At 46.9% G+C, this 26,535-nt stretch overlaps 1 protein-coding gene across 1 annotated transcript in view; it reads right to left on the reverse strand.

The window, feature by feature from the left end:
- Positions 1-25,340, reverse strand: part of LOC141173070 (cornifelin homolog B-like) — a 36,335-nt gene extending 10,995 nt beyond the window's left edge. Inside the window, exon 1 of the mRNA XM_073657706.1 lies at positions 25,181-25,340. Coding sequence (XP_073513807.1) covers positions 25,181-25,195 — 15 coding nt within the window. The 5' untranslated portion in view covers positions 25,196-25,340. The remainder of the gene's footprint in view (positions 1-25,180) is intronic.
- Positions 25,341-26,535: the final 1,195 nt, after the last annotated feature.

Consider the following 26,535-nt stretch of genomic DNA (forward strand, 5'->3'; position numbering starts at 1 on the left):
GATATTCGCGGTATCGGAATTCCGATACTTAATTCCGATACTTTTACAATATCGATTACCGGAATCGGAAGTTCCCATAATGCCTGCGCTCTGCAGTGTCTCTGAAGGATGACAAGCTGGATGGCAGCGCTCAGCTGCGATCCAGCCTGTCATCAGAATGCCATCCCAGCGTGAGAGAATTCTCCTGATTGTTTAAAAGCCGGCGGGCGGTAAAAAGCCGCCAGCTTTTAAACAATCACACAGCCCCATACTGCTTCCCCGCAGCCTCCCACCCCGATCCTCCGCTCCCCTCGCCACCTCCCATCCCGATCGTAAGTTAGGACCGGGGGGAGAGCGCAGCACCAAGGAGCGGGGAGCGAAGGACCCGGGCGGGGAAGCCGGCAGTGAAAAGACTTCACCGCCGGCTTTCTCGTTCTGTGCTGCGCTTTCCCGCCGGTTATTTCAAATGAACAGCTGAGGTATCAGGTGATGCCGATCAGCTGTTCATTTGAAGTAGCCGCGGTGCCCTCGGAGGGTTCATGTGAGTTCATGCTTGACTGCATTGCATGAACTCACATGAACTTTCCCACGGTCGCACAGGTCAGCCTCACCTCCCAGACCCGTCATGATTAGTGTGTGTGGGTGTCTGTGCGATGTGTGCGGGTGTGCGCGGTGTCTGTGCGATGTCTGCGGGTGTGCGCGGTGTCTGTGCGATGTCTGCGGGTGTGCGCGGTGTCTGTGCGATGTCTGCGGGTGTGTGCGGTGTCTGTGCGATGTGTGCGGGTGTGTGCGTGCAGGCAAACATAGGCCGATGTGACACTACTACTCCCATCGGCCTATGTCTGTGCCCCGTCCACTCGTGCCAGCAGGATCAGCTCGATGGGAGCAGTATTTCCCATCAGCCTGATCCTGCTATTTAAACTGCCCCATGGTCCCCAATAAATTTTAAATACATGTCATTGGTGGCCAGTGGTTACCTACAATAAATTAGTTTATACATTACCTGTCCCCGCCAATCGCCACCTAAAATAAAGTAAAAAATAAAAAACTACACCTATACTCACCTAGACACCTAATTCCCCGAAGCCATCGATCTCCTGTAATAAAATATAAAATAATAAGCCACAACCTTATCCTTACCCCTCCGTAGTAGTCCACGAGTGTCCCACGATGATCTCCAGTTTAGAGCAGCCACATAGAATGTGACCGCTCTGAACCGCTGCCGCCGCTAGAATGACGGGGCCGTAAAGCAGCCCCGTCATTGCATAAGCGGGTTCGCTGGAGTTCAGGCAGCGCTGCTCCGGTTAGCTGTTTTACGGCCCCGCTGTACCGTGAGAAATTCCCACGGTACAGCAGTGCCGTAAAGGGGATCTCCGGAGTTGCGCTGCCTGAATGCACTCCGGTGACCTCAGTCAGTGGCTCCCGCTGCCGGGAGCGGACGTGTTCCCGGCAGTGTGAGCTTACAGCAGCCATGACAGCTGTCACATCTCCAAATGTGACAGCTGTGCATGGGAGATCAGCGCAGGAACGTGGACAGGTAACTATTTTTTTTTTAGTAAACTAAGAATTAAATAAAATGGTGTGTTTTATTTCAAATAAAATTTTTTTTTCTGGGTGTAGTGTGTTTTTTTCTTTTTAACACTTTGTAGGTTAGTAATGGGGGTGTCTTATAGACGCCCATCATTACTAACCTGGGCTTCATGGCAGCTGGCGCTAACATGAACCCCACCACTATTACCCCCTGCCACCGCACCAGGGCAGCGTGGAAGAGCGAGGCTAAGTGCCAGAATTGGCGCATCCTATGGATGCGCCATTTCTGGGGCGGTTGACGGCTGGTGTTTCTAGCCTGGGAGGGGGCCAATATTCATGGCACCCTTCCTGGGCTATTAATATCAGTCCCCAGCTGTCTGCCTAGCCTTTGCTAGCTATTAAAATAGGGGGGACCCCACGTCATTTTTTGGGGGGGTCTACCATTTTAACAGCTAGTAAAGGGTAGGTATTCAGCTGGGGGCTGATATTAGTAGCCTGGGAAGCTCCTTGGGTATTACCCCCTTCCCAGGCCTCAAACATCTGCCCCAGCTGTCTGCTTAACCTCCGCTAGAGCCTAAAATTATGGGGGATCCCACGCCAATTTTATTTTTAATAAATCCTTTATTTTAACACTAAATGACACTTGAGGAGTTAATAAAGATGCAGTCCCTGAATTATTATTTATTTTTTAATTAATTTTTCCCAAAAAATTTTGACGTGGGCTTTGCCATATTTTTGTATGCCAGCCAGATACAGAATCCAGGAGCGGGCTGCCCCCAACTCCCAGCTGCCTATTTGTACCTGGCCGGACACAACAATATAGGGAAGCCCTTTTTTTATTATTATTTCATGAAATAATTAAAAAAAAATTGACGTGGGGCTTCGCCCTGTTTTTGTGTCCAGCCAGGTACAACTAGGCAGCTGGGGGCTGGAATTCGCAGCGCTGGGAGGCCCAAGCCTTCTGGGCCACCCGCGCTGCAAATTGCAGCCTGCAGCCACTCCGGAAAATGGCGCGTTCATAGAAGCGCCATCTTCTGGCGCTATACCCAACTCATCCAGGGCCCTGGTGCTGTGGCTCACTGGGTAATAAAGGGGTTAGGGCCAGCTTGGCATTATCAGCTGGCCCTAATCCCGAAATTCATGGGGTCACGCCAATATTAGACATGACCACCATGAATTTCTAGTAAAGTATTTAAAAAAAACACAACACCCAGAAAAAAGTCCTTTAATTGAAATAAACACACAATTCTTTATTGTTCTAAATTAAACCATACTTACCATCACGCCCATTCCAGCTGAAGCCAACGATCTCCTGCAATAAAAGAAAAATAATAAAGCAACCTCATCCTTACCTTTCCATGGTTCCCAGGACAGCTTCAGCTCTGCTACATCAAGATGACAGGCTGGATCGCAGCAGAACGCTGCCATCCAGCCTGTCATCCCGCAGACACTGAGAAGCGCAGGCATGCTTGCGCTCCTCAGTGTCTCGCTGTGATGGCATAAAGATGAGCCGAGGTCATGTCCAATGAACTCGGCTCACCTCATGCACGTCACTGACAGCGTGGGAAAATTCTCCTGCACTCAGCGCTTCAGCGTGAGAATTCTCCCACGCTGTCAGTGACGTGCATGAGGTCAGCTGAGTTCATTGGACATGAACTCACCTCATGCACGTCACTGACAGCGTGGGAAAATTCTCACGCTGAAGCGCTGAGTGCAGAAGAATTTTCCCACGCTGTCAGTGACGTGCATGAGGTGAGCTGAGTTCATTGGACATGACCTCGGCTCATCTTTATGCCGTCACAGCGAGACACTGAGGAGCGCAAGCATGCCTACGCTTCTCAGTGTCTGCGGGATGACAGGCTGGATGGCAGCGTTCTGCTGCGGTCCAGCCTGTCATCTCGATGTAGCAGAGCTGGAGCTGTCGTGGGAACCATGGAAAGGTAAGGATGAGGTTGCTTTATTATTTTTCTTTTATTGCAGGAGATCGTTGGCTTCATCTGGAATGGGCGTGACGGTAAGTATGGTTTAATTTAGAACAATAAAGAATTGTGTGTTTATTTCAATTAAAGGACTTTATTCTGGGTGTTTGTGTTTTTTTTTAACTTTGACTATGGGGTTAGCAATGGGGGTGTCTTATAGACGCCTCTCCATTACTAACCTGGGCTTGATGTCAGCTGGCATTATAAGCTGACATCAACCCCAGCCCTATTACCCCACTGCCACCGCTACAGGGCAGTGGGAAGAGCGAGGCTAAGTGCCAGAATTGGCACATCCTATGGATGCGCCATTTCTGGGGCGGCTGACGGCTGGTGTTTCTAGCCTGGGAGGGGGCCAATATTCATGGCACCCTTCCTGGGCTATTAATATCAGCCCCCAGCTGTCTGCCTAGCCTTTGCTAGCTATTAAATTAGGGGGGACCCCACGTCATTTTTTTGAGGGGGTCCCCCATTTTAATAGCTAGTAAAGGCTAGGTATTCCGCTGGGGACTGATATTAGTAGCCTGGGAAGCTCCGTGGGTATTACCCCCTTACCAGGCTTCAAACATCTGCCCCAGCCGTCTGCTTAACCTCCGCTAGAGCCTAAAATTACGGGGAACCCTACGCCAATTTTTTTTAAAATAAATCCTTTATTTTAACACTAAATGACAAGTACAGTAATCAACACTGTCACTGTACTTCATATATATGTGACTGACATGTTTCTATCTATCTAATCTATGTGTGATGCTCTATTATTTCTGTTGTAAATTGTCGGGTACCGCTGCTGAATTGCCGGCCGGCTTTTTTAAAGAGACGGTGCACGAAAACACTAATATTTTTTTTTTTATAAATCCTTTACACTAAATGACAAGTACAGTAAGCAACACTGTCACTGTACTTCATATATATGTGACTGACATGTTTCTATCTATCTAATCTATGTGTGATGCTCTATTCTTTCTGTTGTAAATTGTCGGGTACCGGTGTATGCCGCTGATGAATTGCCGGCTTTTCGCGTAATACATTCTACATTATTCTTAGTTGTTTTCCTTCATGTAGAATTAACCTACAAGGAAAGAAAGGGTTTATTTTCATTCCGATATTTGTGTCCCATTGACTTGCATTGGTTTCCGGTATCGGAATTGGCGATATCCGATACTTTTTGGGTATCGGCCCGATCCAATCCGATACGATATTTCCTGATATCGGAAGGTATCGCTCAACACTAGTCACGAAACATGTGATTGGTCCGGGATTTGTGGTCAAAAATTTGGTGAAAAAATGCGGAGTTTTAGAACAGAATTCAATGGTTGACAAGAGTTGACTGTTCGATGATTTATGACACATAGGTAACATTCGACAAGCTGGGAAGGACTGCACCTCTCAGCAGGATGGAGCAGAAAAAGTATCTTCTCTTCAGACCCTTAAAGACCCCCGCATTGATAAATGTGCTTTTAACCATGAAATAATAATACTATGGATTGTACAACCTGCCTATTAAAGGCGATGCTCTTGTATCCATAAAAGTTATTGGGATTTATTTTAAGAACATGCCAGAAGAAGATGACATTGAAGGAAGTTCTTGAGTTTGGACGTGCACTTTTTTGCTCTCCAATTGGCCAATGGGGAACCTGTGGGCACCTTTTGACGTATGTGATCAAACACCGTGTGAAAGTAGCCCTGAATGGTTTCATAGCCCTTTCAATGTAGGAACTAAGATTCTAGATGACGTTGGATAAAGTATTTTAAGCTAATGCATATACCAAAAAGAATTTTTAAAAAGCCCCCAAATAATTTTGGCTCTTGTCCATATTTGAGAACAAAGTGCAGTGCGCACGCAAGACTACAATTTTTCCTACACAAATAACAGAGACAAAAACTTTCCAAAACCTTCACCAATACATTGTTTACTTGAGAGACGAAGATGGAGTCTACCCACACTGATGGCCCATTAGGGCCACCACATAGTTTACACCCCTTAGTACCAGACCCCCTCTGCGGTACATGCCTTTAATGGAAAATGTATAACTTTTAAAAAGCATTGATCGACCCAAAAAAAAGTTAATTTTTCACACAGAAGCATTTTGGGCCCATATCGTGGACGCTACACCCAGAAGTATCGTGGCTCCAATAACCCAAATTTGGACCCTCATACAGCCCTATGGTGATCTAAGATGAGTATGGTGTAGCAGAAGGTTCTGGGTGTATGGTGTGTATGGTATGGATGCTAGTTGCATTTAACATCCGTGTAAAACTAGTCTTGTTCTGTAAATGTAATGTGTTTATCTTGTATAGTTTGCATTATAATTCAGAGCTGCAATCAAAATTCTGCTGGCTTCACAACTACAATCTGCCAGCACTTCTTGTTTGCTAAATATCTGCACAAAGCATAATTCTTGTGATTTGTTTTCTGGGAAATATTCTCACTGCATTGTAATGTGATGCAAGAAAATCTAAAGGTGATCACAGATTAAAGAGGGGACAGCAGAATTTTTATCCCCAGAGCCACGCTCCTGCCACGCCTCTTCTACAGCCGCGCCATGGAAAAATGTGCCAACTCTTTTGAAAGTTCGGGTGCACCCCCATTTTTTCCAAAAGTAATGACAAGTATGGGTCAATGTTGGTCAAACTGAATATGGCAGGACCAGCTGACAATCTCGTGTGCGTCAAGGTATCCCGACTCTCCCCTTACAGGTGTTCTGGCAAAAAGATTGGGCTGTTGGACTTCAATATGCCTGATTCTTTTGTTCTCTTGGAAGATAAGGTTGCTCCAGGGGTATCTGGAAGAAAATGTTTCACTTTCCTCCATTCAAGATACATGCATAATGAGCCAAATGAGCATGAGAAGGTGAACAGGAATATTTTCCAATAAAAAATGCTAAATAGTGAATGCAGCTCTGGAGAATAATACAGGCTGTAACTCAGGATCAGTAATGTAATGTATGTACACAGTGACTGCACCAGCAGAATAGTGAGTGCAGCTCTGGAGTATAATACAGGATGTAACTCAGGATCAGTAATGTAATGTATGTACACAGTGACTGCACCAGCGGAATAGTGAGTGCAGCTCTGGAGTATAATACAAGATGTAACTCAGGATCAGTAATGTAATGTATGTACACAGTGACTGCACCAGCAGAATAGTGAGTGCAGCTCTGGAGAATAATACAGGATGTAACTCAGGATCAGTAATGTAATGTATGTACACAGTGACTGCACCAGCAGAATAGTGAGTGCAGCTCTGGAGTATAATACAGGATGTAACTCAGGATCAGTAATGTAATGTATGTACACAGTGACTGCACCAGAAGAATAGTGAGTGCTGCTCTGGAGAATAATACAGGATATAACTGATGATCAGTACAGGATCAGTAATGTAATGTATGTACACAGTGACTGCACCAGCAGAATAGTGAGTGCAGCTCTGGAGTATAATACAGGATGTAACTCAGGATCAGTACAGGATCAGTAATGTAATGTATGTACACAGTGACTGCACAAGCAGAATAGTGAGTGCAGCTCTGGAGAATAATACAGGATGTAACTCAGGATCAGTACAGGATCAGTAATGTAATGTATGTGCACAGTGACTGCACCAGCAGAATAGTGAGTGCAGCTCTGGAGTATAATACAGGATGTAACTCAGGATCAGTACAGGATCAGTAATGTAATGTATGTACACAGTGACTGCACCAGCAGAATAGTGAGTGCAGCTCTGGAGAATAATACAGGATGTAACTCAGGATCAGTAATGTAATGTATGTACACAGTGACTGCACCAGCAGAATAGTGAGTGCAGCTCTGGAGTATAGTACAGGATGTAACTCAGGATCAGTACAGGATAAGTAATGTAATGTATGTACACAGTGACTGCACCAGCAGAATAGTGAGTGCAGCTCTGGAGTATGATACAGGATGTAACTCAGGATCAGTACAGGATCAGTAATGTAATGTATGTACACAGTGACTGCACAAGCAGAATAGTGAGTGCAGCTCTGGAGAATAATACAGGATGTAACTCAGGATCAGTACAGGATCAGTAATGTAATGTATGTACACAGTGACTGCACAAGCAGAATAGTGAGTGCAGCTCTGGAGAATAATACAGGATGTAACTCAGGATCAGTACAGGATCAGTAATGTAATGTATGTGCACAGTGACTGCACCAGCAGAATAGTGAGTGCAGCTCTGGAGTATAATACAGGATGTAACTCAGGATCAGTACAGGATCAGTAATGTAATGTATGTACACAGTGACTGCACCAGCAGAATAGTGAGTGCAGCTCTGGAGAATAATACAGGATGTAACTCAGGATCAGTAATGTAATGTATGTACACAGTGACTGCACCAGCAGAATAGTGAGTGCAGCTCTGGAGTATAGTACAGGATGTAACTCAGGATCAGTACAGGATAAGTAATGTAATGTATGTACACAGTGACTGCACCAGCAGAATAGTGAGTGCAGCTCTGGAGTATGATACAGGATGTAACTCAGGATCAGTAATGTAATGTATGTACACAGTGACTGCACCAGCAGAATAGTGAGTGCAGCTCTGGAGTATAATACAGGAGGTAACTCAGGATCAGTAATGTAATGTATGTACACAGTGACTGCACCAGCAGAATAGTGAGTGCAGCTCTGGAGAATAATACAGGATGTAACTCAGGATCAGTACAGGATCAGTAATGTAATGTATGTACACAGTGACTGCACCAGCAGAATAGTGAGTGCAGCTCTGGAGTATAATACAGGATGTAACTCAGGATCAGTGCAGGATCAGTAATGTAATGTATGTGCACAGTGACTGCACCAGCAGAATAGTGAGTGCAGCTCTGGAGTATAATACAGGATGTAACTCAGGATCAGTAATGTAATGTATGGACACAGTGACTGCAGCAGAAGAATAGTGAGTGCAGCTCTGGAGAATAATACAGCATATAACTGAGGATCAGTACAGGATCAGTAATGTAATGTATGTACACAGTGACTGCACCAGCAGAATAGTGAGTGCAACTCTGGAGTATAATACAGGATGTAACTCAGGATCAGTAATGTAATGTATGTACACAGTGACTGCACCAGCAGAATAGTGAGTGCAGCTCTGGAGTATAATACAGGATGTAACTCAGGATCAGTACAGGATCAGTAATGTAATGTATGTACACAGTGACTGCACCAGCAGAATAGTGAGTGCAGCTCTGGAGAATAATACAGGATGTAACTCAGGATCAGTACAGGATCAGTAATGTAATGTATGTACACAGTGACTACACCAGCAGAATAGTGAGTGCAGCTCTGGAGTATAATACAGGATGTAACTCAGGATCAGTACAGGATCAGTAATGTAATGTATGTGCACAGTGACTGCACCAGCAGAATAGTGAGTGCAGCTCTGGAGTATAATACAGGATGTAACTCAGGATCAGTACAGGATCAGTAATGTAATGTATGTACACAGTGACTGCACCAGCAGAATAGTGAGTGCAGCTCTGGAGTATAATACAGGATGTAACTCCGGATCAGTACAGGATCAGTAATGTAATGTATGTACACAGTGACTGCACCAGCAGAATAGTGAGTGCAGCTCTGGAGTATAATACAGGATGTAACTCAGGATCAGTACAGGATCAGTAATGTAATGTATGTACACAGTGACTGCACCAGCAGAATAGTGAGTGCAGCTCTGGAGTATAATACAGGATGTAACTCAGGATCAGTAATGTATGTACACAGTGACTGCACCAGAAGAATAGTGAGTGCTGCTCTGGAGAATAATACAGGATATAACTGATGATCAGTACAGGATCAGTAATGTAATGTATGTACACAGTGACTGCACCAGCAGAATAGTGAGTGCAGCTCTGGAGTATAATACAGGATGTAACTCAGGATCAGTACAGGATCAGTAATGTAATGTATGTACACAGTGACTGCACAAGCAGAATAGTGAGTGCAGCTCTGGAGAATAATACAGGATGTAACTCAGGATCAGTACAGGATCAGTAATGTAATGTATGTGCACAGTGACTGCACCAGCAGAATAGTGAGTGCAGCTCTGGAGTATAATACAGGATGTAACTCAGGATCAGTACAGGATCAGTAATGTAATGTATGTACACAGTGACTGCACCAGCAGAATAGTGAGTGCAGCTCTGGAGAATAATACAGGATGTAACTCAGGATCAGTAATGTAATGTATGTACACAGTGACTGCACCAGCAGAATAGTGAATGCAGCTCTGGAGTATAGTACAGGATGTAACTCAGGATCAGTACAGGATAAGTAATGTAATGTATGTACACAGTGACTGCACCAGCAGAATAGTGAGTGCAGCTCTGGAGTATAATACAGGATGTAACTCAGGATCAGTAATGTAATGTATGTACACAGTGACTGCACCAGCAGAATAGTGAGTGCAGCTCTGGAGTATAATACAGGAGGTAACTCAGGATCAGTACAGGATCAGTAATGTAATGTATGTACACAGTGACTGCACCAGCAGAATAGTGAGTGCAGCTCTGGAGTATAATACAGGATGTAACTCAGGATCAGTACAGGATCAGTAATGTAATGTATGTACACAGTGACTGCACCAGCAGAATAGTGAGTGCAGCTCTGGAGAATAATACAGGATGTAACTCAGTATCAGTACAGGATCAGTAATGTAATGTATGTACACAGTGACTGCACCAGCAGAATAGTGAGTGCAGCTCTGGAGTATAATACAGGATGTAACTCCGGATCAGTACAGGATCAGTAATGTAATGTATGTACACAGTGACTGCACCAGCAGAATAGTGAGTGCAGCTCTGGAGTATAATACAGGATGTAACTCAGGATCAGTACAGGATCAGTAATGTAATGTATGTACACAGTGACTGCACCAGCAGAATAGTGAGTGCAGCTCTGGAGTATAATACAGGATGTAACTCAGGATCAGTAATGTATGTACACAGTGACTGCACCAGAAGAATAGTGAGTGCTGCTCTGGAGAATAATACAGGATATAACTGATGATCAGTACAGGATCAGTAATGTAATGTATGTACACAGTGACTGCACCAGCAGAATAGTGAGTGCAGCTCTGGAGTATAATACAGGATGTAACTCAGGATCAGTACAGGATCAGTAATGTAATGTATGTACACAGTGACTGCACAAGCAGAATAGTGAGTGCAGCTCTGGAGAATAATACAGGATGTAACTCAGGATCAGTACAGGATCAGTAATGTAATGTATGTGCACAGTGACTGCACCAGCAGAATAGTGAGTGCAGCTCTGGAGTATAATACAGGATGTAACTCAGGATCAGTACAGGATCAGTAATGTAATGTATGTACACAGTGACTGCACCAGCAGAATAGTGAGTGCAGCTCTGGAGAATAATACAGGATGTAACTCAGGATCAGTAATGTAATGTATGTACACAGTGACTGCACCAGCAGAATAGTGAATGCAGCTCTGGAGTATAGTACAGGATGTAACTCAGGATCAGTACAGGATAAGTAATGTAATGTATGTACACAGTGACTGCACCAGCAGAATAGTGAGTGCAGCTCTGGAGTATAATACAGGATGTAACTCAGGATCAGTAATGTAATATATGTACACAGTGACTGCACCAGCAGAATAGTGAGTGCAGCTCTGGAGTATAATACAGGAGGTAACTCAGGATCAGTAATGTAATGTATGTACACAGTGACTGCACCAGCAGAATAGTGAGTGCAGCTCTGGAGAATAATACAGGATGTAACTCAGGATCAGTACAGGATCAGTAATGTAATGTATGTACACAGTGACTGCACCAGCAGAATAGTGACTGCAGCTCTGGAGTGCAATACAGGATGTAATTCAGGATCAGTGCAGGATCAGTAATGTAATGTATGTGCACAGTGACTGCACCAGCAGAATAGTGAGTGCAGCTCTGGAGTATAATACAGGATGTAACTCAGGATCAGTAATGTAATGTATGGACACAGTGACTGCAGCAGAAGAATAGTGAGTGCAGCTCTGGAGAATAATACAGCATATAACTGAGGATCAGTACAGGATCAGTAATGTAATGTATGTACACAGTGACTGCACCAGCAGAATAGTGAGTGCAGCTCTGGAGTATAATACAGGATGTAACTCAGGATCAGTACAGGATCAGTAATGTAATGTATGTACACAGTGACTGCACCAGCAGAATAGTGAGTGCAGCTCTGGAGAATAATACAGGATGTAACTCAGGATCAGTACAGGATCAGTAATGTAATGTATGTACACAGTGACTGCACCAGCAGAATAGTGAGTGCAGCTCTGGAGTATAATACAGGATGTAACTCAGGATCAGTACAGGATCAGTAATGTAATGTATGTGCACAGTGACTGCACCAGCAGAATAGTGAGTGCAGCTCTGGAGTATAATACAGGATGTAACTCAGGATCAGTACAGGATCAGTAATGTAATGTATGTACACAGTGACTGCACCAGCAGAATAGTGAGTGCAGCTCTGGAGTATAATACAGGATGTAACTCCGGATCAGTACAGGATCAGTAATGTAATGTATGTACACAGTGACTGCACCAGCAGAATAGTGAGTGCAGCTCTGGAGTATAATACAGGATGTAACTCAGAATCAGTACAGGATCAGTAATGTAATGTATGTACACAGTGACTGCACCAGCAGAATAGTGAGTGCATCTCTGGAGTATAATACAGGATGTAACTCAGGATCAGTACAGGATTAGTAATGTAATGTATGTACACAGTGACTGCACCAGCAGAATAGTGAGTGCAGCTCTGGAGTATAATACAGGATGAAACTCAGGATAAGTAATTTAATGTATGTACACAGTGACTGCACCAGCAGAATAGTTAGTGCAGCTCTGGAGTATAATGAAGGATGTAACTCAAGATCAGTAATGTATGTACACAGTGACTGCACCAGCAGAATAGTGAGTGCAGCTCTGGAGTATAATAGAGGATGTAACTAAGGATCAGTACAGGATCAGTAACGTAATATACAGTACAGACCAAAAGTTTGGACACACCTTCTCATTTAAAGATTTTTCTGTATTTTCATGACTATGAAAATTGTACATTCACACTGAAGGCATCAAAACTATGAATTAACACATGTGGAATTATATACTTAAAAAAAAGTGTGAAACAACTGAAAATATGTCTTATATTCTAGGTTCTTCAAAGTAGCCACCCTTTGCTTTGATGACTGCTTTGCACACTCTTGGCATTCTCTTGATGAGCTTCAAGAGGTAGTCACCGGAAATGGTCTTCCAACAATCTTGAAGGAGTTCCCAGAGATGCTTAGCACTTGTTGGCCCTTTTGCCTTCACTCTGCGGTCCAGCTCACCCCAAACCATCTCGATATGGTTCAGGTCTGGTGACTGTGGAGGCCAGGTTATCTGGCGTAGCACCCCATCACTCTCCCTCTTGGTCAAATAGCCCTTACACAGCCTGGAGGTGTGCTTGAGGTCATTGTCCTGTTGAAAAATAAATGATGGTCCAACTAAACGCAAACCGGATGGAATAGCATGCCGCTGCAAGATGCTGTGGTAGCCATGCTGGTTCAGTATGCCTTCAATTTTGAATAAATCCCCAACAGTGTCACCAGCAAAGTACCCCCACACCATCACACCTCCTCCCCCATGCTTCACGGTGGGAACCAGGCATGTAGAGTCCATCTGTTCACCTTTTCTGTGTCGCACAAAGACACGGTGGTTGGAACCAAAGATCTCAAATTTGGATTCATCAGACCAAAGTACAGATTTCCACTGGTCTAATGTCCATTCCTTGTGTTCTTTAGCCCAAACAAGTCTCTTCTGCTTGTTGCCTGTCCTTAGCAGTGGTTTCCTAGCAGCTATTTTACCATGAAGGCCTGATGCACAAAGTATCCTCTTAACAGTTGTGGAAGAGATGTGTCTGCTACTAGAACTCTGTGTGGCATTGACCTGGTCTCTAATCTAAGCTGCTGTTAACCTGCGATTTCTGAGGCTGGTGACTCAGATAAACTTATCCTCAGAAGCGGAGTTGACTCTTGGTCTTCCTTTCCTCATGTGAGCCAGTTTCTTTGTAGCACTTGATAGTGTTTGTAACTGCACTTGGGGACACTTTCCAAGTTTGCCCAATTTTTCGGACTGACTGACCTTCATTTCTTAAAGTAATGATGGCCACTCGTTTTTCTTTACTGAGCTGCTTTTTTCTTGCCATAATACAAATTCTAACAGTCTATTCAGTAGGACTATCAGCTGTGTATCCACCTGACTTCTGCACAACACAGCTGATGGTCCCAATCCCATTTATAAGGCAAGAAATCCCACTTATTAAACCTTACAGGGCACACCTGTGAAGTGAAAACCATTTCCGGTGAGTACCTCTTGAAGCTCATCAAGAGAATGTCAAGAGTGTGCAAAGCAGTCATCAAAGCAAAAGGTGGCTACCTTGAAGAACCTAGAATATAAGACATATTTTCAGTTGTATCACACTTTTTTGTTAAGTATATAATTCCACATGTGTTAATTCATAGTTTTGATGCCTTCAGTGTGAATGTACAATTTTCATAGTCATGAAAATACAGAAAAATCTTTAAATGGGAAGGTGTGTCCAAACTTTTGGTCTGTACTGTATGTACACAGTGCATCAGCAGAATAGTGAGTGCAGCTCTGAAGTATAATACAGGATGTAACTCAGGATCAGTAATGTAATGTATGTACACAGTGACTGCACCAGCAGGATAGTGAGTGCAGCTCTGGAGTATAATACAGGATGCAACACAGGATGTAACTCAGGATCAGTAATGTAATGTATGTACACAGTGACTGCACCAGCAGAATAGTGAGTGCAGCTCTGGAGTATAATACAGGATGTAACACAGGATGTAACTAAGGATCAGTAATGTAATGTATTTACACAGTGACTGCACCAGCAGAATAGTGAGTGCAGCTCTGGAGTATAATACAGGATGTAACTCAGGATCAGTAATGTAATGTATGTACACAGTGACTGCACCAGCAGAATAGTGAGTGCAGCTCTGGAGTATAATACAGGATGTAACTCAGGATCAGTAATGTAATGTTTGTACACAGTGACTGCACCAGCAGAATAGTGAGTGCAGCTCTGGAGTATAATACAGTATGTAACTCAGGATCAGTAATGTATGTACACAGTGACTGCACCAGCAGAATTGTGAGTGCAGCTCTGGAGTATAATACAGGATGTAACACAGGATGTAACTCAGGATCAGTAATGTAATGTATTTACACAGTGACTGCACCAGTAGAATAGTGAGTGCAGCTCTGGAGTATAATACAGGATGTGACTCAGGATCAGTAATGTAATGTATGTACACAGTGACTGCACCAGCAGAATAGTGAGTGCAGCTCTGGAGTATAATGCAGGATGTAACTCAGGATCAGTAATGTATGTACACAGTGACTGCACCAGCAGAATAGTGAGTGCAGCTCTGGAGTATAATGCAGGATGTAACTCAGGATCAGTAATGTATGTACACAGTGACTGCACCAGCAGAATAGTTAGTGCAGCTCTGGAGTATAATACAGGATGTAACTCAGGATCAGTAATGTAATGTATGTACATGTGACACCCCAGGGGTCTGGTTGCCACAGTAATAGAGATATTATGTTTGAGAGCAAGTGGGAGGTTTCTCTGGTGAGGATCCCTAAACATGCAACACGGTCCGCCCAGACCTGGGAGGGGAGGAATCTGCCCTTTTAAACTGGGTCTGGGGCGGGATTAGAGCAGACAGAGTCAGAGCCTGGAGAGGGAAAGCAAGAACAGGAGCTCTGTAGGAGCAGAGGCAGAAGGCCAGGGGCTGTGAGCAGAGATATAGCTCGCCCTGGCTGAGGACACTAAAACCGGACACAGGAGTCCGAGGCTGTGGGGCTGATATACACCCAGCAGCAGAAACCAGCCGGCAGGGGATTCCAGGTCCTCTGGCCATAGAAGCCCGGAGGCTCAGTCACAAAGAAGGGACCAGCACCGCCATCCAGGAGCGGAGGCTAACAGAAGGCCCCAAGTCACCAGCCAAACGGGTGAGCACCACACGGTATACTCAGGGACGTGGGCTACTTGTAACCGCTGACAGCAAGGTAGCCAGGAAGAGTGCAGATAAACGGGGAGGCCTACAACTCCACCTGGCCAGGGGAACTCCTGCTTGCTCGCAGACTGACCAGGCCCCTTATACTAGCCAGTACTCCCGGGAGGGTCTGCCTTGTACCATCAGTAAAGACCCTGAACTGCACCTCACGTCTCTGTGATTCCTTGCCGCTCCTGCACCATTAGCAATGGGACCCTCGCACCATCACTCCCATCATCTTCCACATTAGCTGCCCTGAGGCAATACTTCTCCCGTGGGGGGTCATCCCATACTCGGCTGCGCAAACAACATCAGCCTCAGCGGTCTGCAGCGCAGCGGCGGTCTCCACTGACCGCAATCCACGGGTGGCGTAGTCGGACACTTATTACAATACAAATAGACTGCCACTGGTTTCACCACCCTGGGCACGGACCGGGTCACTGCCACACGGAGACTAAAACACCCAGCATTCTACAACAGGCCCGGTTCCGGGTTTCCCTGCACAGCAGCACAACACAGCGTCAACTTTGGCGTAGTCGGCAGGATTTCGTGCCCGCAACCACCGGGTACTGCGTGCCTGAAAAAGAGACTTTTATACTTACCTGTGGTGAAGTTTCCCGCCATCCGGAGTCGTTTCCCGCCATCCGGAGCTGATTCCCGCCATCAGACGCCATCTTGGACCGTTTCCCGCCGTCTTCTGCCTTCTTCCCGCCATCCGCAGCTGCTTCCCGCCTTCGGACGCCATCTTCGGGACGCCGCACGGGAAGAAGAGGGGCGTGGACGCCGAAAGCGCGCGAGATCCGAAGCTCCGCCCCACGCTCTGACGCTGCGCAAGGTCCTGGAAGGGAGGAAGAGCGACGCTGACGTCATCGGAGCGCGACGCCAGGTCCTCAACCCCGACGATCGACTGCGGAGCCGCGGCCTACGGAAGAAGAGCATCGCAAGGTAGGCCACGGTCCACTAGGGGGGAGGAGGATGCCGGATACCGAGGGGAGCTCCACTGCCACAGCCACCGCCAGCGCAACCGCTGCAGCAGTCATGCCATTCACCATGCCCTATATCCCGGGGGCAACCTGGCTACCCCAGTAGTCAGGGGAGTCACATACTCTAAATGACTTTAGAGAAAGACTGGATAGCCTCTTCCAGGTGTACCCCCTCACAGAAGAGCAAAAAGTGAGCATCCTGGTGGCCCAATTAATCGGGGCAGCCCAAAGGGAGGTAAAGTCCTGGCCACTTGGGAGGAAGAGGACTGTCAGAGACATACTAACCCGGCTGAAAGACACATTTGACACCCGCACCTCAGCCGAAATAAAACTAAGATTTTATGGGTGCAAACAACGGGCACATGAGAGTATAAGAGACTATGCTCTAAACCTACAAGAGGCCCTGAGAGCCATTAAGCAGGCAGACCCTGACAGCGTGGGAAATGAAGATAAGCTGTTGACTGAACAATTTATTGAGGGTCTACTATGCAATGCCCACCGAACCCAGTTGCGGGCAATGGCCTTACAGGACCCTGACCTGGACTTTGCACAGTTCAAGGACAGAGCCATCCGGGTGCTCCGAGAACCGGCACCAGGTGGCGCTGTGACCCACAGGCGCCCTGCTATCACTTACCACCAGGAGACGGCGCCCTTGTCTGCAGGGCCTGTGGGAGCTGATGCGCAGGCTTTAAACAGTGACCCGGCTACAGACCTGCACCATCAGGTCCAAGAGCTGACTAAGAGCGTTGCCGCGCTAACCAGAACTGTGCAGTCTTTACAGGTCTCTTCTCCAGGAAAGATCCAGCTGGCATCCGGACCGGAGGACGTCCCGTGGCGCCGACTGAGGAGGACCCCACCGGCAAGAGGAAGACTCAGCGACAGATACAACGAGGACGGACGACCCATCTGCCGCCGCTGCAATCAACCCGGACATGTGGCAAGGTACTGTCATTTAAACGGGCACAACCTGGGGTAGAGGGCCAACCCCCAGGCATAAGACCATCAGGCCCATCAAACTGGCGTGATAAATACGTAGGGGGACGTCCAATCTTGCCTGTGGTACTGGATGGCATTCCTATGAGTGCCCTACTAGACACTGGGTCACAGGTGACCACCATCCCGTACGTGCTCTTTAAATAGTACTGGAATGACTCGGACATAACCCGCTACCCAGATGACGACCTGAGTATCATCGCCAGCAATGGTCAGCCCGTGCCGCAGGTGGGATTCAAAAAGGTGACCATTAAGATCGGTAAAGTCGAACTGGCGGCACAAGGACTGATAATAGTGGACATAGACCGTCATGAGAGTCACCCTAGAATAACCTTGGGAACTAATGTGATTGAAAATTGTCTTGCAGAGGTGATTCTCATTTTACAGCAGGTTGCCAAGAACGCCAGTTCCGGCCAGCAGCGTGTGCTCCAAAAAGAGATCCGGGCACTGATGAAGCGGCAACAGGTGGAACTATCTGGTGGTGAGATAGGTAGCGTGAGAATGTGTGACCCTTTCCCTATTGCCATGCCCCCAAAAAGTGAGATGATGATTTGGTGCCGGGCAGCTATTGGTCTAAGAGGTAGAGACTACCAAGCAATGGTAGAACCCGTCTACTCAGACAGTAGGCCCACCATTTTGACAGCACGGGGGGTGGTCGATGTACGCCATGGGAGGGTGCCCGTTCGCATCATAAATATCGGGGAGAGAGAAGTACACCTGCCCCGGTATGCCACGCTAGCCAAATTGTTCACCATAAACCAGAACTCTGTACAGGCCGTGGAACCCTTGCCTCCATCTCAACCAGAGGAAGGTAACGGCTCTAAGAAACCAATGGAGGACTGGTGTCAGCAACTGCATTTAGGTACTGACTCCACTCCCTCACACCAGAAACAGGGAGTCTATCGGGTGGTTCGAGAGTACGAGAGAGTGTTTAGTAAACACCCGCTAGACTTCGGGCGAGTAAAGGGGGTAGAACACCACATCCCCACGGGAGACCATCCTCCCATAAAGGAGAGATACCGACCCGTACCCCCGGCACACTACCAACACGCCAAGGGGATGCTTAGAGACATGAAGGAGGCTGGGGTAATCAGGGACAGCTGTAGCCCCTGGGCAGCTCCACTAGTCTTAGTGAAAAAGAAAGACAACACTATGAGAATGTGTGTAGACTACAGGAAGGTCAACCGTATCACACACAAAGATGCGTACCCATTACCAAGGATAGTAGAGTCCTTAGCTGCATTAAAATCTGCTAACTTCTTCTCTACTTTGGATCTCACTAGCGGGTACTGGCAGGTTCCTGTAGCAGAGGCGGACCGGGAGAAGACCGCATTCACCACCCCGATGGGTCTCAGTGAATTTAACTGCATGGCGTTCGGGCTCTGCAACGCACCAGGAACCTTCCAACGGTTGATGGAATGCTGTCTGGGACACCGGAACTTCGAGACGGTCCTGTTATACCTGGACGATGTCATCGTCTATTCCAAGACCTACGAGGACCACCTGAAACACCTGGCAGAAGTGTTCGAAGCTCTGGCAAACTACGGCCTAAAGGTGAAACCCTCCAAGTGTCACCTCCTGAAACCAAAGGTGCAATACCTGGGACACGTGGTGAGTGCTGACGGAGTGGCTCCTGACCCTGATAAGATCACCGTGATTAAGGACTGGCCAAGACCCTCCAGCATAAAGGAAGTGCGGCAGTTCCTCGGGTTGGTAGGCTACTACCGAAGATTCATTCCTGGTTTCACCAAAATGGCAGCCCCTATGCAGGACCTCCTGATAGGTCAATCTCGGAAAGCCAAAAACCAGAAGCCGCCCTTCAGGTGGGAAAAGCTGGAAGAGGAGTCCTTTTGCCAGCTGAAGATGGCCCTCACGGGGGATGAAATCCTGGCATATCCAGACTACAGCCAGCCCTTTATCCTCCACACGGACGCAAGCAACATCGGGCTAGGAGCCGTACTGTCCCAGATCCAGCAAGGGAAAGAACGGGTAATCGCTTACGCCAGCCGAAAGCTACGGCCCACGGAGAGGAACCCTGAGAATTATAGCTCATTCAAGCTGGAGTTCCTGGCAGTAGTGTGGGCAGTGACCGAACGTTTCAAGCATTACCTTGCCTCCTCCAAATTCACCGTGTACACGGATAACAACCCGTTGACACACCTGGACACTGCAAGGCTCGGTGCCCTGGAACAGAGATGGATGGCCCGCCTGTCCAATTTTGAATTCACCATCAAATACCGGGCAGGACGCTCAAATGCCAACATGGATGCCCTGTCTAGAATGCCGAACTTACCGGACGTAGGGGAAGATCCAGAAGATCTGGAAGAAGTTGAGCTCCCTGCGTTCCACCGTCATGGGATTACCCTGTATTCCCACCGTGTGAAGGACAGGCGCTCCGTGACGTTCAATCCCTTGCCCCACTACAACTGGGCGGAGACGCAAGACAGTGATCCCGCAGTCCATTTGGTGAAGGAAATGCTGACCCAGGCCGATGCCAGTCTTGACCCAGACGCTCCGGAGGAGACCAAGCGACTGTGGAAGGAGAAAAGTAAGCTGTTCCTCTACAGGGAGAAGCTGTGCCGGAGAATGGTTAACTCTCGAACACATGAGTTGACCTGGCAGGTAGTGGTCCCAAGACGAGACGCGGCTATGGTTCTGGAGGCATACCACAACGGATCAGGACACTTCGGATGGAAGAAGCTAGAGTTCTTGTTGCGTGAACGGTTCTACTGGGTAGGCATGAGAGGAGCCATCGAGAGGTGGTGCAGAGACTGTGGCCCGTGCCACCTGAGAAGAAAAGACCGTGCCAGCCAGAAGACTCCCCTGCAGCCCATCATCACCAGACAGCCACTGGAACTGGTAGCCCTGGACCATGTGAAACTGTCTCCAAGCAGATCTGGGTATGTCTACGCCCTCACAATCGTGGATCATTACTCCCGGTTCCTGGTGGTGGTCCCGGTCAAGGACTTAACGGCTCAAACAGCAGCTAGAGCCTTCCAGCAGCACTTCTGCCGTCCACACGGGTACCCGGACCAAGTGCTGACAGACCAAGGACCAGCCTTTGAAGCGGAGGTCTTCCAGGAGTTCTGCAACCTGTATGGCTGCAAGAAGATAAGAACAACGCCCTATCACCCTCAAACCAATGGACTCTGCGAGAAGATGAACCAGGTAGTGATAGATCTGCTGAAAACATTGCCCCTGGAAGAACGCAGTCTGTGGCCTGAGAAACTGCCCGATCTGGTGGACCTGTATAACCACATCCCTGTAGGTTCCACCAACTGTACCCCGGCTTACCTAATGAGAGCAAGACCTGGTAAGCTGCCTATTGACCTGGATATGGGAGTCCTGACGCCTGAGGACACCTCGCCAGAGGCAGACTGGGATACAGAACGGCAGCAGCAGTATCGGAAAGTACAGGAGAGCGTCGAGCGAAGTCTGTCTCAAGCTAGAGAAAGGCAAGAGAAGGCTTATAACCAGTATGCTCCCGCTGTTCCCCTGGTACCTGGAGAGCAGGTCTTGAAGAGGAAGAGGCGGCTCCACAAGTTGGACGACCAGTGGGAGAAGGACCCGTACACCGTACTGCCATCAAGCCATGAGAACCCAAAAATCTGCGTAATCAGTAAGGATGGAGGAGAAACCACAGCCATTGTCTCCAGAGACCACCTGAAGAAGTGTCCCGAGCAGCTGCAAAGCCCGGAAGAAGATCAAGAAAACCCTCAACCCGCAGAGGAAAGGGAAGAAATGATCAGTACCGTACTCGGAGACTTCCCCCGGACTTGGACACAAGTAAACGGCGCTGTCGTAGTACCCATCCTCACCTTTCTCCAGCCAGCCCCGCAAGTGCCTACAGAGGAACTGGTAGAGCTGGAAGAGCAGCCGGCCCAAGAGGCAGAAGAGTCCACACCAGCAGTACAGGAGGATCAACCCTCTGCTATTAGTGAGCCTGCCGTGCCCCTAGTGAGCCAAAGAGTGCACAGAAAGCTGCCCAGCTTGCCCATAACACCTCCTACACCCTGTAGTGCAGAACCAGTTAGTGAGCTCCGTAGGTCCACTAGAGTCACTAGAGGTCAGATGCCCGCTCGCTGGAGAATCTAAACCAATGCACTGTAAAGTTGACTGTTTATTGAAAAATGTTTATGGTTTATGTTTGTTGCCTGTTACTAATTATGTTTCTCAGTTACCCTGCAGATTTATTTGGACTAACAGGTTATGGACACTGGATAACCGGAACAGTTTTGTAGATAGTTGCACCTTGGTGCCTCTTGTGAAGACGGCAGCGGAAGAGAAAACCTGTCTGGCGTGGCCTCCTTGCGGCCCAAAGTAGTTAGTCTACCCTTGCAGCCACGCCCAAGGACAACGCAAGGGGTTTGCTTTGGACAGGTCCCCTATTCTGTGCCAAGACTTCGCCTTGTTGGGTGATATGGACACCCGGTCACGGAAGCGCCGTGACCTCTACAGACTAAAGCTTCTTGTAAATATGTTGTCTTGTTATTGTTATACCTTGTATTTATGTTTCTTTAAAAAAATGTGTTTAGTCCCGGAGTACTAAAATTTACTAGGGGGGAATGTGACACCCCAGGGGTCTGGTTGCCACAGTAATAGTGATATTATGTCTGAGAGCAAGTGGGAGGTTTCTCTGGTCAGGATCCCTAAACATGCAACACGGTCCGCCCAGACCTGGGAGGGGAGGAATCTGCCCTTTTAAACTGGGTCTGGGGCGGGATTAGAGCAGACAGAGTCAGAGCCTGGAGAGGGAAAGCAAGAACAGGAGCTCTGTAGGAGCAGAGGCAGAAGGCCAGGGGCTGTGAGCAGAGATATAGCTCGCCCTGGCTGAGGACACTAAAACCGGACACAGGAGTCCGAGGCTGTGGGGACTGATATACACCCAGCAGCAGAAACCAGCCGGCAGGGGATTCCAGGTCCTCTGGCCATAGAAGCCCGGAGGCTCAGTCACAAAGAAGGGACCAGCACCGCCATCCAGGAGCGGAGGCTAACAGAAGGCCCCAAGTCACCAGCCAAACGGGTGAGCACTACACGGTATACTCAGGGACGTGGGCTACTTGTAACCGCTGACAGCAAGGTAGCCAGGAAGAGTGCAGATAAACGGGGAGGCCTACAACTCCACCTGGCCAGGGGAACTCCTGCTTGCTCGCAGACTGACCAGGCCCCTTATACTAGCCAGTACTCCCGGGAGGGTCTGCCTTGTACCATCAGTAAAGACCCTGAACTGCACCTCACGTCTCTGTGATTCCTTGCCGCTCCTGCACCATTAGCACTGGGACCCTCGCACCATCACTCCCATCATCTTCCACATTAGCTGCCCTGAGGCAATACTTCTCCCGTGGGGGGTCATCCCATACTCGGCTGCGCAAACAACATCAGCCTCAGCGGTCTGCAGCGCAGCGGCGGTCCCCACTGACCGCAATCCACGGGTGGCGTAGTCGGACACTTATTCCAATACAAATAGACTGCCACTGGTTTGACCACCCTGGGCACGGACCGGGTCACCGCCACACGGAGACTACAACCCCCAGCATTCTACAACAGGCCCGGTTCCGGGTTTCCCTGCACAGCAGCACAACACCGGCCCAGGGGGCGCGTCATACACAGTGACTCCACCAGTAGAATAGTGAGAGCAGCTCTGGAGTATAATACAGGATGTAACTCAGGATCAGTAATGTAATGTATGTACACAGTGACTGCACCAGCAGAATAGTGAGTGCAGCTCTGGAGCATAATACAGGATGTAACTCAGGATCAGTACAGGATCAGTAATGTAATGTATGTACACAGTGACTGCACCAGCAGAATAGTGAGTGCAGCTCTGGAGTATAATACAGCATGTAACTCAGGATCAGTAATGTAATGTATGTACACAGTGACTGCACCAGCAGAATAGTGTGTGCAGCTCTGGAGTATAATACAGGATGTAACTCAGGATCAGTAATGTAATGTATGTACACAGTGACTGCACCAGTAGAATAGTGAGTGCAGCTCTGGAGTATAATACAGGATGTAACTCAGGATCAGTAATGTAATGTATGTACACAGTGACTGCACCAGCAGAATAGTGAGTGCAGCTCTGGAGTATAATACAGGATGTAACTCAGGATCAGTAATGTAATGTATGTACACAGTGACTGCACCAGCAGAATAGTGTGTGCAGCTCTGGAGTATAATACAGGATGTAACTCAGGATCAGTACAGGATCAGTAATGTAATGTAGGTACAGTGGCTCCAACAGCAGAATAGTGAGTGCAGCTCTGGAGTATAATACAGGATGTAACCCAGGATCAGTAATTTAATGTATGTACACAGTGACTGCACCAGCAGAATAGTGAGTGCAGCTCTGGAGTATAATACAGGATGTAACCCAGGATCAGTAATGTAATGTATGTACACAGTGACTGCACCAGCAGAATAGTGAGTGCAGCTCTGGAGTATAATACAGGATGTAACCCAGGATCAGTAATGTAATGTATGTACACAGTGACTGCACCAGCAGAATAGTGAGTGCAGCTCTGGAGTATAATACAGGATGTAACCCAGGATCAGTAATGTAATGTATGTACACAGTGACTGCACCAGCAGAATAGTGTGTGCAGCTCTGGAGTATAATACAGGATGTAACTCAGGATCAGTACAGGATCAGTAATGTAATGTAGGTACACAGTGGCTCCAACAGCAGAATAGTGAGTGCAGCTCTGGAGTATAATACAGGAAAAAAAAGCAAAAAATTGTGTTTAAAGGAGTCCGGGCACATAATTGATCACTGGCAGAGCACATTATCTGTTCTTGATTTTTAACATTGACATCAATTTTAATGTTTTTCTCTAATGCTTAATTCCAGACGAAAATCTGCCTGTCTAAACATGGAGCAAATTATGCTCGTTTTACATGAGAATGTGTCATGATGGAAATAGTGGAGATTATTTCACACTAAAGTCACAGAAAAAAAAGAAAAAAAAAAGTCTTGAAGAGGTGCAACACAAAAGTGCAAATCAAAATGTGCGTCCAGTAATATTGGGGTGGTAATTATGTAACGGGGGTGGGGTGGTAATTATGTAACGGGGGGGGGGTGGGGTGGGTGGGATTGGATGCATTTTACAAGCTTAGCTTCCCTCACTGGACCCCTCTGATGTGGGATTGCACAACCTCTTACTACTGGTTTCTTCTAATCTCCACATTCCATCAACTACAGCGAAGCTTCCTAGGAGATCATTTTCCTCCCTACAAACCCGGAGAGACTTATTTTCTCACCAGTCTATTTCCCAGTGGAAATGACATGGGTCACTTTTATGGGAATGTCTTTCAGTTTGCTAGTAAATGCAAAGGAGGTTACGTGAAACGCTTGGAGGAAACCTAAGACAACAAGTAGAGATCACACCAAGAACATGCTGATAAAATGTGGCTAGAATTCGGGAGGAAAAATGGTATCCTCAACCTTTATACCGTCTAGTAAAGCTCATGCAATAAAATACACCAGACTCAATCCGTACCACCCATCATAGGTTTCCAAGCCTAGGACCACCTCATGTTGGAGAAGACTCCTGTCCACCTGTCTTCTATCATCTGCACACAGGACAAAGTTAAACCCAGAGGTCAAATACTCACTTGTTGTGCAGTCATGTCTCCAGGCGAAGGCGCTTTATGACAAGTCTGAAGACGGTATTAAACTTGGTCTTGCTATAGGGAACCACTCAATAACATCTGGGAAGGGATCCAAACAATGATGCATCAATTGTGAAGCTGCCAGTCCCCCTCACTCATGTCTACTCCCACCTTCAGCCTCTACACAGCCCCCTACTCATTGCTCAGCATCTGGTTTTCCTCTCTGTGGTCTACTCCCCTCCTCTTACCTTTGATGGCATGTTTAAGGGTTTTTTTTTCAACCTTCTTTGAAGATGGTTGAGGGAAACCTTCACTGCGTCTTTTTTTCTGCTCCACAAAACTTATAAAAGAAGGATGTGAGTTAGAACCTGTGCAGTGAACGGAAACGTTTTGTGACATTTCTTCCAATAATGCAGGTCTGGTAGTGTTTGTTTGAAAATAATAATTATTACTAATAAAAAACATAAACATATATGTATATAAAAAGATTGGGCTGTTGGATTTCAATATGTCTGATCATTTTTTTCTCTTGAAAGATTAGCTGGTCCCTGAGATGTCTGGAAGACAATTTTCTCTTTGCTCCATTCAACATACATACTTAGCCATTATATACAGGTGCTTCTCACAAAATTAGAATATCATCAAAAAATTATTTTATTTTAGTTCTTCAATACAAAAAGTAAAACTCCTATATTATATAGAGTCATTACAGAGTGATCTATTTCAAGTGTTTATTTCTGTTAATGTTGATTATGGCTTACAGCCAATGAAAACACAAAACTCATTATCTCAGTAAATTAGAATACTTTATAACAGCTTGAAAAATGTTTTTAAAATCTGAAATGTTGTCCTACTGAAATGTATGTTCAGTAAATGCCCTCAATACTTGGTCGGGGCTCCTTTTGTATCAATTACTGCATCAATGCGGCAATGTGACATGGAGGCGATCAGCCTGTGACACTGCTGAGGTGTTATGGAAGCCCAGGTTGCTTTGATAGCAGCCTTCAGCTCGTCTGCATTGTTGGGTCTGGTGTCTCTCATCTTCCTCTTGACAATACCCCATAGATTCTCTATAATAGATTCTCTATGGGGTTAAGGTCAGGCGAGTTTGCTGGCCAATCAAGCACAGTGTTACTGTTGTGTGTAAACCAGGTATTGGTACTTTTGGCAGTGTGGACAGGGGACAAGTCCTGCTGGAGAATGACATTTCCATCTCCATAAAGCTTGTGGGCAGAGGGAAGCATGAAGCTCTAAAATTTCCTGACTTTGGTCTTGATAAAACACAGTGGACCTACACCAGCAGATGACATGGCTCCCCAAACCATCAGATTGAGGAAACTTCACACTAGACCTCCAGC

Source organism: Phyllobates terribilis, unplaced genomic scaffold (assembly GCF_046119375.1).
Source record: "Phyllobates terribilis strain yellow unplaced genomic scaffold, ASM4611937v1 Scaffold_12__6_contigs__length_324123572, whole genome shotgun sequence".
Taxonomy (NCBI): domain Eukaryota; kingdom Metazoa; phylum Chordata; class Amphibia; order Anura; family Dendrobatidae; genus Phyllobates; species Phyllobates terribilis.